The 13,764-nt window shown below is 38.9% G+C and overlaps 1 protein-coding gene across 5 annotated transcripts in view; it reads left to right on the top strand.

Moving 5' to 3' along the window:
* Positions 1-1,993: 1,993 nt before the first annotated feature.
* Positions 1,994-13,764, top strand: part of IMPG1 (interphotoreceptor matrix proteoglycan 1) — a 68,549-nt gene continuing 56,778 nt past the window's right edge. For all 5 annotated transcript variants that reach the window (XM_081856929.1, XM_081856927.1, XM_081856925.1 and 2 more), the window contains exon 1: positions 1,994-2,677. In XM_081856929.1, coding sequence (XP_081713055.1) covers positions 2,611-2,677 — 67 coding nt within the window. In that variant the 5' untranslated portion in view covers positions 1,994-2,610. The remainder of the gene's footprint in view (positions 2,678-13,764) is intronic.

Below are 13,764 nucleotides of genomic sequence, written 5' to 3'. Positions count from 1 at the left end.
GTATAATTATTTATGACAGCAAAACAGCTAGAAGAAGCACTTCTAGATTAATTAACAGTGACCCATAATTAAACACAGAAGTACTTTAGAGAAGCAACAGTCCCTTGATAGCATTGCTTTTGCTATAATGAGTGTTTATTATCCTTGTTTGCTTTCACAGTGGTAGTTATCAAGTTTAGTTACCAGGTTTTTTAATTGTGGAAATATGGATAAGGTACTGTAAAAATACCCAGGATTTACAGATAGCTCTCAGTGTATCAATTCCATCAGAGAAACATTCATGCGGCCCATTCCTGTCTTTATTTGCAAGTAAATAATTCCCACTAAATTCAGTTGAGTTTATTCCCATGTGAGATGGCGTTGTTCATATCAATGTGCTGCCAAAACTTCCAGTGGCTGTCATGGGAAGTTGTTTTGTGTGTGTATATACATTTTAATGAAGTGTAGGTGTTTTGTATGGGTTTTTCTAATGGTATGATGTGTTTATGTTTATGTTTTAAAATGTGCTGTTAAGTCTATTGTGAAAAAGAAGATTTGCAGTCTTTTCAGAAAGTTGCTGTATATCTTAAGTTTATTAAAGTTAGCAATATGGAAATTTTGCAAAATATGTTATCAGTTTTTGGTAAATTTTAATGCACTTACAATCTCAATAGCAAAGTTTGATGAGAGAGTGCTGGTGCGAAGTAATTTTGTGCAAACACACATTAATTTAGTAATATGCTAAGTAGTAGATTATTCTGTTCTGAATATGTACTGGGTAACTAATAATCAAATCTTGTTTCTGCCAGGTGGTATTTCAGTATTGGGCTCAATGCTTTTAAGCATTCTTCAAAAACTTTGATTCTATTTCTCTGCCTTTCCTAGTGACCATGATTATGTTTATCTATTTTGTTAATTATCCTTTAATAATGGGTATCTTGGCTACAGAGCGAGTACAAGGCTTTCAGAGAACATTCAGTCCTCCTCGAAAATCCATTCATTGTCGTTGCAGAGGTGATGTTGCATTGAGAATTCCTGCAGTGTGTAAAAGAACAGAATCTCCTAAAGAACAGACAACTTAGTCTTTTCAGCCTCTCATGTTGTGATTTTTACATGGCTTAATTATGGTTGGAGTTGCACGTTGTTCCCAGTATTTATGAAAGAAGAAATATCACCATAGCTATAGTGCTGTTAGTATTATCATGTGTAGCTCAGAGTAAATCTAGAATTCCATTGTTCAAGATGGCTAATTTCCTGGCACAAATTTCTCTCTTTATTTCCAGCAGGCTGGAAGAAATATTTGTTCAGAAAACATAAATCTATATTCCTAAAGACTGTAAAAAATAGAAATAAAAAACAGGCAGCAGGGTAGGTCAATTTGGGGTCCCAACAGCAGCGGCTTTGTAATCCTTGCCACAAGTAGATCAAAGAGGGCGATCTTTGTTTTCTTCTGCCATTGTTTAAATCCCAAGTAAAAATAGAACTCTGACCAGGTTCAAATGAAGGTTGTTCTGAGAGCAACTTGTTCCTGCAGTGCTAGGAAAGTTTCTTGCCGCCAGTGAATCTCACAGTGTGAAGCCTAACCAGGGCAAGCAAAGATATGCAAGAGAATGAAAAGACCAATCCCATCATTATCCCTGCTTTTCTGGAAGACGTGTAACCTCTTTTTAACCAAATAAAGATAACAGTACCCTGGCACAAATATAGGATAGGTAAATGTTACAATAGGTCCAACTATCATTATGGAATGGAATACTGAAGTGTAGAAGGAAATACTTAGCATTAACAGTATTGCAAATTTTGTTCAGCTTCAGGCTGCAGAATGCATTCCTCTTACTTTCCTGTCTCTGCCCATGAAACCTTCTTTTCCCTCCCCACCCCCTCCTAATCTAATTTGGAATTGGATGCTCCAAGTTGTGACTGCTACAGAACTTTCCTGCTGAGTCATGACATTGCTTGCTCAGACATTGCTAAAGCAGCCTTTTCATGGTTTGGTTTGTTTGTTTTTAAGGGAAAGGCTCCGCACCGTCAGCTTGCTGAAAGGATGTTCGCTAGCTATGATTGCACCTCACCAAAGTAATGGGCTCTCCTACTGCCGTCCTTTGCCGATGCTTCTTGATGTGACATAGGCCACATGACTGGGATGTCCAAATGGCAAGTGTTGACAGGTAATGGTCACTAGAAGAAGGCTTCCGTTGTTTATCATGGTGCTACTGAAAGTCTACTGGGAGCTGACAGATGCCACTCCAGAAGGTTAATAAGATGAAGGCAGCTCCTCCAGCTGGACCATAAGAGGGATTATGTCTGAGCAGCAGATAAACAGCTTATTCCAGAAACAGACACTGCTTTTTTTTCTTCTTGTTTAAACTTCGTCACTCTTCTCCGAATTCTCACTCCAGTTCTACTTTCATTCTCTCTGGGTGACAGGTGTGAGCTTGAGAATTTGCTCAGGTTTTCTGCATCCACACCTGTTATTACACATCAGGCCAGAGAGCATTCTAAACGACTTGGGGTTTGGCAACCCCTTTCGGGGGGGTGGGAAACACAGCTAGTAGGAAGTTAAGTCAGTCCAACATAAGTTCTGTTTCCTGAATAACCAGCCTTGAACATTGTGAATGATAAAAAAGCAGCATGCATCTGAAAAGTGGATTAATATTTCTTATAATTTGGCTCGCGCTCCAAGTTCAAGGAAGCAAAGGTGAGTATATCTTAAAATACATTGATGCTTCAGTTTGGGGTGGGGAAGCAGGGGGTTTAGCTGAGAGGAACAAATGCCAAATTTACTGTGCGAATGTTAAAATGTGTTTTGCACTCCAGATTTGGGCATGCTTTCATTGAAGAGTAATTTTTGCTATAGGATTTGTTATTCCTATTCAATATCGCTGTATTGCAGAAACTTTTTGTGCTACCCTTCATAAAAATTCCTAGTATGCCTGATTCAGTCAAATTAGCCTCTGTCGGTGATGCACTTCGCTTTAGACCTTTCAGTAAGACACATATAATCTCAAAACCAAAAAAGGCAATAAATGTGAAGAGGTAAGTATGGATTTCTGCTGAAAATGTTTAATCCAGCTAAAGTTGGTCATTTAAGTTAGTTGCAAATTCACTACCAACTTTTCCTTTTAGTTTCAGTGAGGCTTAATTATAAATAACTTTTGGGTGAATAATGTGATTCCATTTCATTTTAAGAGAAACTGCTATAGTTCAAATTGCAGATGTACTTGCCATCAAGGTGTTTATGTGTTAATGATAATGCTGTACAGAGATTAAAAACATTATTTAAGTGTTTGCTGAGAAAGGCATGAACTAACAATAATAATAAAATGGTACATACTACTTTTGCAGTGAATTAATTTTAAAAAACAAACAAATAAAGTCTCACTTTGTTTTAGAATGGAGTCCTAATATAAGCAAAGGCATTTAGTCTACATCAGAACTGGGCTATTTTCCTTCTGATGAAGTGAAAAGTTCACATGCTTTGAATTTTGTGTAACAGAAACAGCATTGTCACTGTTACGTTTCCCTTTTTCTTTCTAGACAGAAAACAGCAATTGGGTGGGGGATTTTGTTATTATTTAGCAGTTCATTTGGTGTACTGATTTTCTTTCATTTTTAATAAATAGATAAATTCACATTGCTATGATTGGATTTTTAAAAAATGCAAGGATTCAGTCCACGTTCCAACTCTGGGTTTGTCCAACATATTTCCATGAAAAGTGAAGTACAAAAAATGGTTGGATTTTAGACTTCCTCACTCATTATTGAATAACTTCATACATATACCAGACATCTCCATTGTGCAGGTAAATGTCAAACAGGATTCAGGATCAAATCTATTTTTATTGGATTGTCAAAATGAGTAGGGATAGATTAATGACAGTGTGTTCCCAATACTGTTTTGAAATAATGTCTCTAGATGAAACAATGCAGTCATTTTTCTGCTATTTTTCTTAAGCTGCCTGATAATAGGAAGTATAATCATTCACTAACGTACTCAAATAGCTGTAGCAAACACTGATCAGAATCAACGTTGAGAATATTTGTCTAGAGAAAAATATAATTTAGCTAAGTAGTAGTACCACTTACAGTTGTCTTTTGAAACCATTGTTTGTTATTCCATCTTTCATTTTCACAATCCAGTTAATATAATCCTTTAATACTGTTTTAAAAATTGGGACACCTGGATGCCAGAGAAAAGTGAATGCTTATCTGCAGCAAGAGCTATAAGCAAAATGTGGGCAGAGATTCACTGCTCTTGCATTGAATGAACCTTTTAAAGCAATTAAAACAAACTTATTTGACAGATTGTCAATTAACAAGGGTATGAATCTTGTAGCCTTTAAAAAGAAAAAAGAAATTTATTATACGGAAATATATGTTTGTTCTTATATAATTCTTGAGGATTTCAACCCGTCTGAAATTAGGAGTTACTGGATGACATTATAGGAAGAAGAAAGTGGCTATCTGAAACTTCCTGATAGAGATTATGAATTATTTCCCCAAGAAGTTGTCATTTAGAGGATAAGGCACAAGGCAACTACCTGGGTCAGGAGGGGACAGGAAAAAGATTAAATAATAAAATCTCTTTTTTCTTATACTTTGAACCTGCACCAGACAGCTTAACTCAAGATTATTTCTGTGCATAGGGGCTATGACAGATCAGAAGATTTATCTTAAACAGTGCTGGTATTTGTCAGTTTGTGTTATAGTCTTCCCAATGTGATTTCCCCCTCCCCATTTTTCATTTTTGGAAGTATGGTATGAAAATGCATGCACATATTTTGATACCCCTACCCTACCCGCTTGATACTAGAGTCTTGTGGCACCTCAAAGACTAACAAATTTATCATAGCATAAATTTCGTGCCCACAAAGCAGTCCACAAATTCATAATGAATTTGTTAGATGGCAATCCTAATTCTACAGACCCAGGGAGTAAGCCTCGTTGAATTCAATAGGACTTATTTCTGAGTCGAAATGGTTAGGACCACACTGTTAGGCTTTGTTGTTTTGGGTGCAGCAGGCTAACATGGCTAGCCTCTAGAGATTTGGGCAGATATATATTTTATTTAAATGTACTGCCAGAAAGTTGTCATTATACCTGGACAGAGATTAACACTATGAGAGTTGCATTAGGAAACTTCAATTATTTGTTCGGATGAAAGGACCGCTTTGATACTGGGCTCATCATTTTCTTGCTTGAGTAAAGACAGAGACAGCAATTATGCAGCTGCCCCAGAGCACATTGTGATGTAGGTTCTCCTCATCCAACTATCTTTTGGAAACTTTCCACAACAGTAATGTCATCTTCCAGGAAGGTCTGTCATGTTAGATTCTACACTGGGATGTGGACAGTCATGGCATAGCAGCTTACTGCGATGGTGTGTATACGGGCCTACTCTTGACATAGCAATCTAAGCCACATCCTAGAATTCAGTTTCTAATCTTGGCTCTACCTCTGTTTTTCAGCAACTATTAGCTTTGATAATGGGTCTCAGACACGAAACACCGTTTCAGAATGAATCTGATACCCAAATGAAAGGCAGATGTAAGACATTCTATCATACATGGACAAAGTGCTGCGAAAGCATTAATTTGACTTATATACTGACTTCCTACTTATATTTAAATAACTTTGTTATCCTTGCAACAAAATTCCCCCATGACACAGTTGAAATAGTATATCTTCATGGTTTGAAGGTGCAACTTCAAGAACATTCCAAATATCAATGCACACGTATAAAGAATAAACTAAAATAATAATTGTAAGTCTTCTTGTTAGAGAATTAGAGGGAAATACACCCAATGTTAGGAGGAGACTTCCATATGATTTGACCCACATCAGGGATATAGGAAGCTGCTGTTTACCAAGCCCAAATCCATTGCTCCATCTAGCTTAGTTTTGTCCTTACAGTGATTTGCATCAGTTCCCCAGAGCTTCAAGCAGAGCCCTTTCTCAACCTGCAGATGCAGAGATTGAACCTGGGTCTTTCTGCCTGCTAGCCACGTGCTGTGCCACTGACCTATGGTACTTCCTCATCCTTTCTTAGCACATTAAAGCTATTTGGAATTTCCTCTTCGGGCTCCATGAATATTAGGCATAATTCCAATGGTTGCTCAGACAAGCCGGCAACATACACACATCCCTCCTAAGCAGAATTCTAGTCATATTTTTCTTCCACACCCTGAACTACTAATATAAGATGCATGATCATTCTTGTAACAATATTATTGACTCCTTTTGTTATACATGAAAATTATGTCATGGTGAAATGTTGCTGAAAGCATAAAAAAAAAACTATATTGTATATAATTGGGTCAGCCACATGTGAATGTACTATCTCTTGATGATGTTCCATCGCTTGATGGCTTATCACACACTGTGTTGCCTTTGCTGAAACCGTGCAATATTGTTGAATGGCATCAAAGCATAATTCACACATCCATGTTATCACCACATGATTCAGGAGTTATTCGGTGAGTCATATGAATGTGTGGACATGTTCTCTGTCTAAATTACTTACACATGGAGATCAAGTACCTCTACATTGTGTCCTTTCCTTTTCAGAAAAGAATACGAGGATCATGTGGTTCATGGAAGCCTAATGTGAGTTTTAGGTCAGAGAATAAATATTCACCAGTTTATTCAGACAGGCGCACAAAAGCTTTCTATGTGCTTTGAGAAATCATTCTAATTACTTCTGGCTTTCCACTTCCCCTCCTGACGGCCTCAGCAGTGACTAGCAACTGTTAAAGATCTCTGTTTATATAACTGACCTCAAGAAGAAGGTTAAAAATATCTGTATCAAGAGGCCCTCATCACAATTTTTCTTTTGTTTATGCAAGGCTACAAGCTTTTGAGTGCTCATCGCCATTCCACAAGTTAATTTTTCTGTTCACAGTGGAAATGCTATAGGCAGTTGTATTGGCTGTGTTAAACACATGCAACCTGTTCTCTAACACAAGACCTGGGAGTGACCTTTTCGTATTATTGAAGTATTACTTATAAATATGACATAGGGATAAACTAGTCATCATGATAGATATGCTTGTCATATTTATTGTATACCATCCATCTGGGTCCAAACTATTATGTTTTAAGATCAGGAGGGGGGAGCCTTTTGCCTACATCTGAAAGAAGATATATACAATGAAGTGTTTGAATTGACTGTGTTGGTCAGTTAGATTAGATAAAGGCGTTGCATGCTTGACTCTTGATAGCATGGTGACTAGTGTCTTATTTCTCTGAGACAAGTAGACTTGATAATAACAGGGAAAATGTGTGGGGAGGAGAGACTCTGGAGTGTGAGAACAAGGCAACTAATGCTAATAACAGACCCTCTGTACAATAATGATCCAAATCAATAGGTCCAAATTAATATCGAGTAGTACTGTACTCTTGGCAGGAAGCTCACTCTATTGTAGTCTGTGGTCTGGTGTTTTCTTTTTAATTTCATAATTTTACTGTGACTTCAAACCGGTCAGAAGAGCATTGCAATCTGTATGCTGTTCAGTTGCCTGTGTGTTCATCTGGATGCATTTGCATCTGTGTGCCCTGGAGACAAGCTCCATCTACTCCCCCAGGAAAGTCATGTGCCCATATTTACAGAGGACAATCCTAGCCCAAGCCCGGTTTAAAGACAAAGAACCATAAAGAGAGACATTGAAGTTGCTCATCAACAGATTGATGAGCTTACAGATCACCTGATCGCAGTCTTCCCAATATGGTGACATGTACTGAGTTTCTATTTAGAACAATCATTTAACAGGAATCATTTCTAAACTAATTTGTATATATCCATTTCAGTTAACACGTGCAAATTTAATGTCTTTACCTCCTCTTTTTTGGTGATGTGCAAGTGACCAGCCTACAATCCCTATTCTAAGTCACTTCTATAGACTCTGTGGCAGGTGTGAGTGAATCGATGGATTGGGGTTTATTTGTTTCTATTTTTTCCCATTTTAAGTTTAGTTCTCCACATTTCCACATCCATTTGCAAATTCTTCTTTTTTAATCACGAAAATTCACCAGCGTTTTAGTGTGAATTTCTCCTAATACACACAGTTCTATATGGAATTTTGCCTAACATTTTTATGCAAAGCAATAATACAGTTTTATGGTATCTTCATTAAGGTACGCAACCTTTTTGTGCAATCTTTGCCGTAGAGTATGCATCTTTGTAAGCATTACTTGACTGGAAAACTCACTCGCATGCAAAATACAGAGTAGTGTAGATTTCTAAGGCTGTTTATCTTTCAGTTCCTGTATTGGCACATTAGGTAGGTTCACCTTTAAATGCAAACTCAGTTGAATATCCCTCCCATCTCTACACTGAGGAAGGAGCTGGTCACTGAAGAATGGTAACCCTAGGAAGTCAAGTGAGCAATTTGTTAAGAAGGCATTTTGAAAAGGCACAGAAGGGGACCAAAAAGGCACCGCCATTTTTGAGGGGCAAGTACCAAAATGAAAACTGTTGATGGTAGACAGGAATATTTGGACATACGGTACCTCAGTATATATACTTGCATGGGAGAATAATTAGTGTGTTTAATGTCCCTTCAATTGCTGTATTTCTGAATTTTAAAGTATTTATTATTAATAACTTATTATTTATCCCACCTCTCTTAAAAGGTGTTGCAAGTGGCTTAGTGCATGAGTGTGTGTTATGTTTTTCTTCAAAGAACCAGCCAGCTCTTTCCAACTCAGCTCCTTTCTTATTTTCCCTAGAGGACCAAATCCTACTTTGAACTAGTCTTCACACTCTTTCATAGTGTAAGTTTGGAACTGCATTATAAAGAGGCAAAATGTTAAGGTCAAGGCATGTAATGGGGGTGATGGCATTTATATAGAGCCTGTATAGCTCTATACATTTGTTGTGCTTACTGTTGGTATTTTAAATAGTAAGATTCCCTAAGGGCCAGCTGCTTTAGTACATCCGGTTGAGAGCTGATGAATGGCTGAGAAACCAAACTTTTAGCAAGCTGTATCCTTTCATAGTAGAAGGGAGCAGAATTAGTCCTACTCTAGCAGCTTCAAATACACAGCCAAAGCTCTACACAAGCAGGACCTACCCTTTTAACTTGTATTATAAGAAAGGGAAAGTTCTGAATGTGAATCTTCCTCCCCCTCCATTGAACTGAATGAGAAATGCTGCTACTGGAAAAATTTGCTCAAGTTGTATAGGATGTAAGTGATACGTCTTTCTTATTCAGCTAGCAGACTCAAGTATTATTTCTTTGTTCTGACTGTATTGCAATGTTCATATTATAATATAAGCATATTCTTGATTGGATTTGCCCATCTGCCACATTTAAATACTGATCTGTATTTAATTATTAAAGCTCCCTTTCCATCATTAGTTTTGCCTGGTAATTTAAATACAAGCAGTGCAGCAGCTGAAAATGTAATTCTTGTTCTTAGCTTGCTTAGCAGCATATATAAGAAAGCTAATAAAATTATCCACTTGATAATTTTTGGAAGGGGATTTTGTCATCCAATACTGCTTTTGTCTCTGAATTTATGCAACTTTTCCCATTAGTAATTGGTCTACAGTGGTACCTCGGCTTAAGTACTTAATTCGTACCGGAGGTCCATTCTTAAACTGAAACTGTTCTTAACCTGAAGCACCACTTTAGCTAATGGGGCCTCCTGCTCCTGCTGCGCCGCTGGAGCACGATTTCTGTTCTTATCCTGAAGCAAAGTTCTTAACCCGAGGTACTATTTCTGGGTTAGCGGAGTCTGTAACCTGAAGCGTATGTAACCTGAAGCGTATGTAACCCGAGGTACCACTGTACTCTGAAGGCAGTATGCCTTGCTAATCAATCTGGCAGTCCTGCTTGCATTTTGAAAGTATCTTATGGGACAGAAATAATTTGCTTTTCATAGCTTTCCAGCACTGGGCTGACCTTCAGGATATTATTGCCCCTTCCTCCAAAATTATTCAAATTTCAGCAGGTTTGTTTTATGTGATCACCTACAGCTGTTTGGTCCACATTCTACATTTTGTTAGTCTTCTATTTTACATAACTATATTATTTATGCTTTTTGCTATGGGCAGCTGTGACAGTGCCCCTCAACTGAATCCACTATTTGTCAATCAATTTGTCATCAACCAATGAAATGATCTAATGTTTGATGCTATCAAGTGCTGCCATGAATAGGGCACCAACATTGAGGGCTAGCTTGTTCCAGGAGGACTGTCAAAAGAATTTAGGTGGCATGGCAAGGGGAAAGAGTTGTTAATAGAAAGAATAGTGCCTCAAAGACGTACCAGTGAGTCAACATTTGCACAGATTTGTGAATAAGAAAAATGTTACATAAATGTTAAGTGATAATGAAAGGTCAGCGGTGTGTGACAGATGTCTGCCCATCTACAATTGAATTATAATTGGGGAGGGGGTAGAATATTTCCACAGCTGTCTTCACAGTACAGAAATCAGGAAATGCCTTTGCAAATAACCAGAACTAAGTAAAAGGGCAAAATTATCATGCTTAGCCAATATGTCACATGCAGATACAACACTGATAATAGCATAAAATATTTGTTATATGTGGCAAATCTGAGGCTGGAGATTAGCTATCCATGCTTCTGAGGTTATTTGAAAATATATCTATTGACAAACTCATATATGTAGTGCTTCTAAAGAGCGAGAAGCTGGATGGAGCCCAAGACTGACAAGTCCTGCCATTAGCTGTGGTAGGACTGAAGTAGAACGCAACATGGTTACTCAACAATGCAGGATACTCAAAAGCACTTCTTAAAACTGTTACTTTACATATTCTAGAATTGGTCATAACATTAAAAATGGATTCTAGGGCTAAATCATTTCACAAATTACTGAAGCATGCTTACACCCGGCACAATTGAACAGCAGCCTCTCTTACTGAGAGAGGGAACTAAGCTGCCCCACCAAGTGAATGTTTTAAAGTTGGTGGGTGGGATGGAGGATAAATGGGAAATCCTTCTCAGACTTGGATTTTAATCCAAGATGGAGGATACTTTGGGGCTTGTGATACCATGCACCAGCCAGTGTGGTGTAGTGGTTAAGAGCGGTGGACTCGTAATCTGGGGAACTGGGTTCACATCTCCACTCCTCCACATGCAGCTGCTGGGTGACCTTGGGCCAGTCACACTTCTCTGAAGTCTCTCAGCCCCACTCACCTCACAGAGTGTTTGTTGTGGGGCAGGAAGGGAAAGGAGAATGTTAGCCACTTTGAGACTCCTTCGGGTAGTGATAAAGCGGGATATCAAATCCAAACTCTTCTTTCCTGTTCTTTGAGCTGCCAAAGTTTCGTTCTTGGGAAAAGCTATGTGAGCTCCATCAACACCCCTACATTCTTGCCCTGCTTGTGGACTTCCAAACAGTTGGCCACTCTCAGACATGAATCTATATGGTCCGATTCAGCATGACAAATTCATATATCCTTGTCCTGAATTTTCACATGATGTGTATATGTGCTCAGTGTGAACAGATTAGCTATTTAATCCTGGAATACTCCTCTTTGTCACAAGCAATTGAATGGGAGGTTGCTGGTCCAGCACTGTGTTTTACAGCAAGGCCCTTTGCTCCTTTCTGGTGTTTGAATTGTGTTTCTTTAGTTGAATAGTATTTCTTTAGTTGAATATAGAAATCAGCCTTATGCAGAGTCAGGCCAGCTATGCAACTTGCCACAGTTCAGAGAATGGTTAAGAGTCAAGACACACGGTGAGTTCTGCTACTATGCATTTTGCCCTCCCCAGGGAGAAAGCAGAACTACACCTTTAAAAATGATTTGGTTGGCTGTGGTATCAGGTGCAAATGGGAATGGATCGTCAACACCCTACTAATCAACTTCTGTTGACTTTTTAAAAAAGAGAGAACAGGTATATCACAGTTCACCTGTCAAGGATTTAGAATTATGTGAAGCTAGGATGAGTCAAGCTTAATCGCCTACAGAAGGAAAGGAAGGGAATTCATAGTAGTACAAGTAATTTTCATGTCACGGGATTTCTTAAAGGATATATTGGTACTGAGCAGCTATAGAACTTGGCAAGTGAGATATTTTAAAAGGTGCTCAATGTGATGGCCTGTATTTTGTTGGTTTTGCTCTTTGGTGGAAAAAAGGTATGTAATTACTAGTAACTATATCTATGTAAGTAAGATATAGGGGAGGAGCTGGTGAACAATGATCTTTCCAAGTGTGGAGAGCTTGAAGACACGGGATATTGGGTTTATCTATTTATATTTTAGAAATGGATTACAGGGGAGATACAATTACCTCACAAAGCAGGCGAATGTGTTTTCGTCTTTCTGTGAATCCTTTGTCTGGCTTACTTCCCCCTGGTCTGGGAGGGGAGGGTCTTGACTGTGCCTAGTGATGAAAAGTACATGAAAGATCATGTGAGAGCAAGTATGTGCGGTGTTCACAAAAGTGGTGGGAAATGAAACCTCTGGATGCTTCCTTTTTGTCCTTAACAGCAAATATTTATGCCATCTGCAAGAACCAGCTGCAAGGGACTGTCTTTGTTTAGGCCAAAGTTTCCCAAACATAGGTCTCCAGCTGTTTTTGTACAGCTCCTATCATCCCTAGCTAGCAGGACCAGTGGTCAGGAATGATGGGAAATGTAGTCCCAAAACAGCTGTAGACCCAAGTTTGGGAAACCCCAATTTAGGCATTTTTAAGGGGAACCAACCCCAAAGAGACTTGCATTTGCACCATTTAAAGGTGTCAAAATGTAAGCACCAGTTAGGAAGGTTGAGGCTCCTAATTATTCATTTGCAGTTGTGGCTTTACCTGCCCTACACCTAACATCATGTGGGCATGGCTAGCTAAAAACAGCTTTCTGAGCAAAAGTAGAACCCCTGATGGGCATAATTTAGCCTGCAGGCCAGAAATCCCTCACTCCTGCAGTGGAGTGTTTGATGGGGACTAGGAAGGCCTGGGTTCAAATTTCACAATGTGTTAGTGAAAAACAGATCTTGAATGAAAAATAATAGATTTGTTTACTGGGCCCAGGGAAAAAAACAACCCAGCATGTGAACTACATTGTGTTGTCACTTTAATGAGGCAATCTGAGAAAGTTGTGTCAGGCACCAAGCACCATTCCTCCCACTTGCTTGCTTCACTGCCTGTACCAGCCATACTCTACCCATCTCTGTCCACCCACCTCGTGAGGCTTTCTGCCTCCCTGTCTCATTCTGAAGAAGGGCCAGAGGTTTTACCATGATTGAGAAAGGGAGGAGAGAGGGGGGGCTGCCAGTTCTGATGGCAAATTAGCAATACAGTGGTACCTCTGGTTACGAAATTAATTCATTCCGGAGGTCTGCTCTTAACCTGAAACCGTTCTTAACCTGAGATACCACTTTAGCTAATGGGGCTTCCCGATGCCACCGCGCAATTTCTGTTCGCATCCTGAGGTAAATTTCTTAACCCAATGTACTCCTTCACAGTTAGCAGAGTCTGTAACCCAAAGTGTTTGTAACCCGAGGTGTTTGTAATCCGAGGGACAACTGTATAAGAAACCAGCAGCGCAGTGAGGTACCGTATTTTTTGCTCTATAAGACTTACTTTTTCCGTCCTAAAAAGTAAGGGGAAATGTGTGTGTGTCTTATGGAGCAAATGCAGGCTGCGCAGCTATCTCAGAAGCCAGAACAGCAAGAGGGATTGCTGCCCTCTTGCTGTTCTGGCTTCTGAGATTCAGAATATTTTCTTTCTTGTTTTCCTCCTCCAAAAACTAGGTGCGTCTTGTGGTCTGGTGCGTCTTATAGAGCGAAAAATACGGTAATTTTAGATCCTGGACTTAAT

Source organism: Podarcis erhardii (assembly GCF_964252035.2).
Source record: "Podarcis erhardii genome assembly, chromosome: 3".
NCBI lineage: Eukaryota > Metazoa > Chordata > Lepidosauria > Squamata > Lacertidae > Podarcis > Podarcis erhardii.
This window is presented reverse-complemented; position numbering and strand designations above follow the sequence as displayed.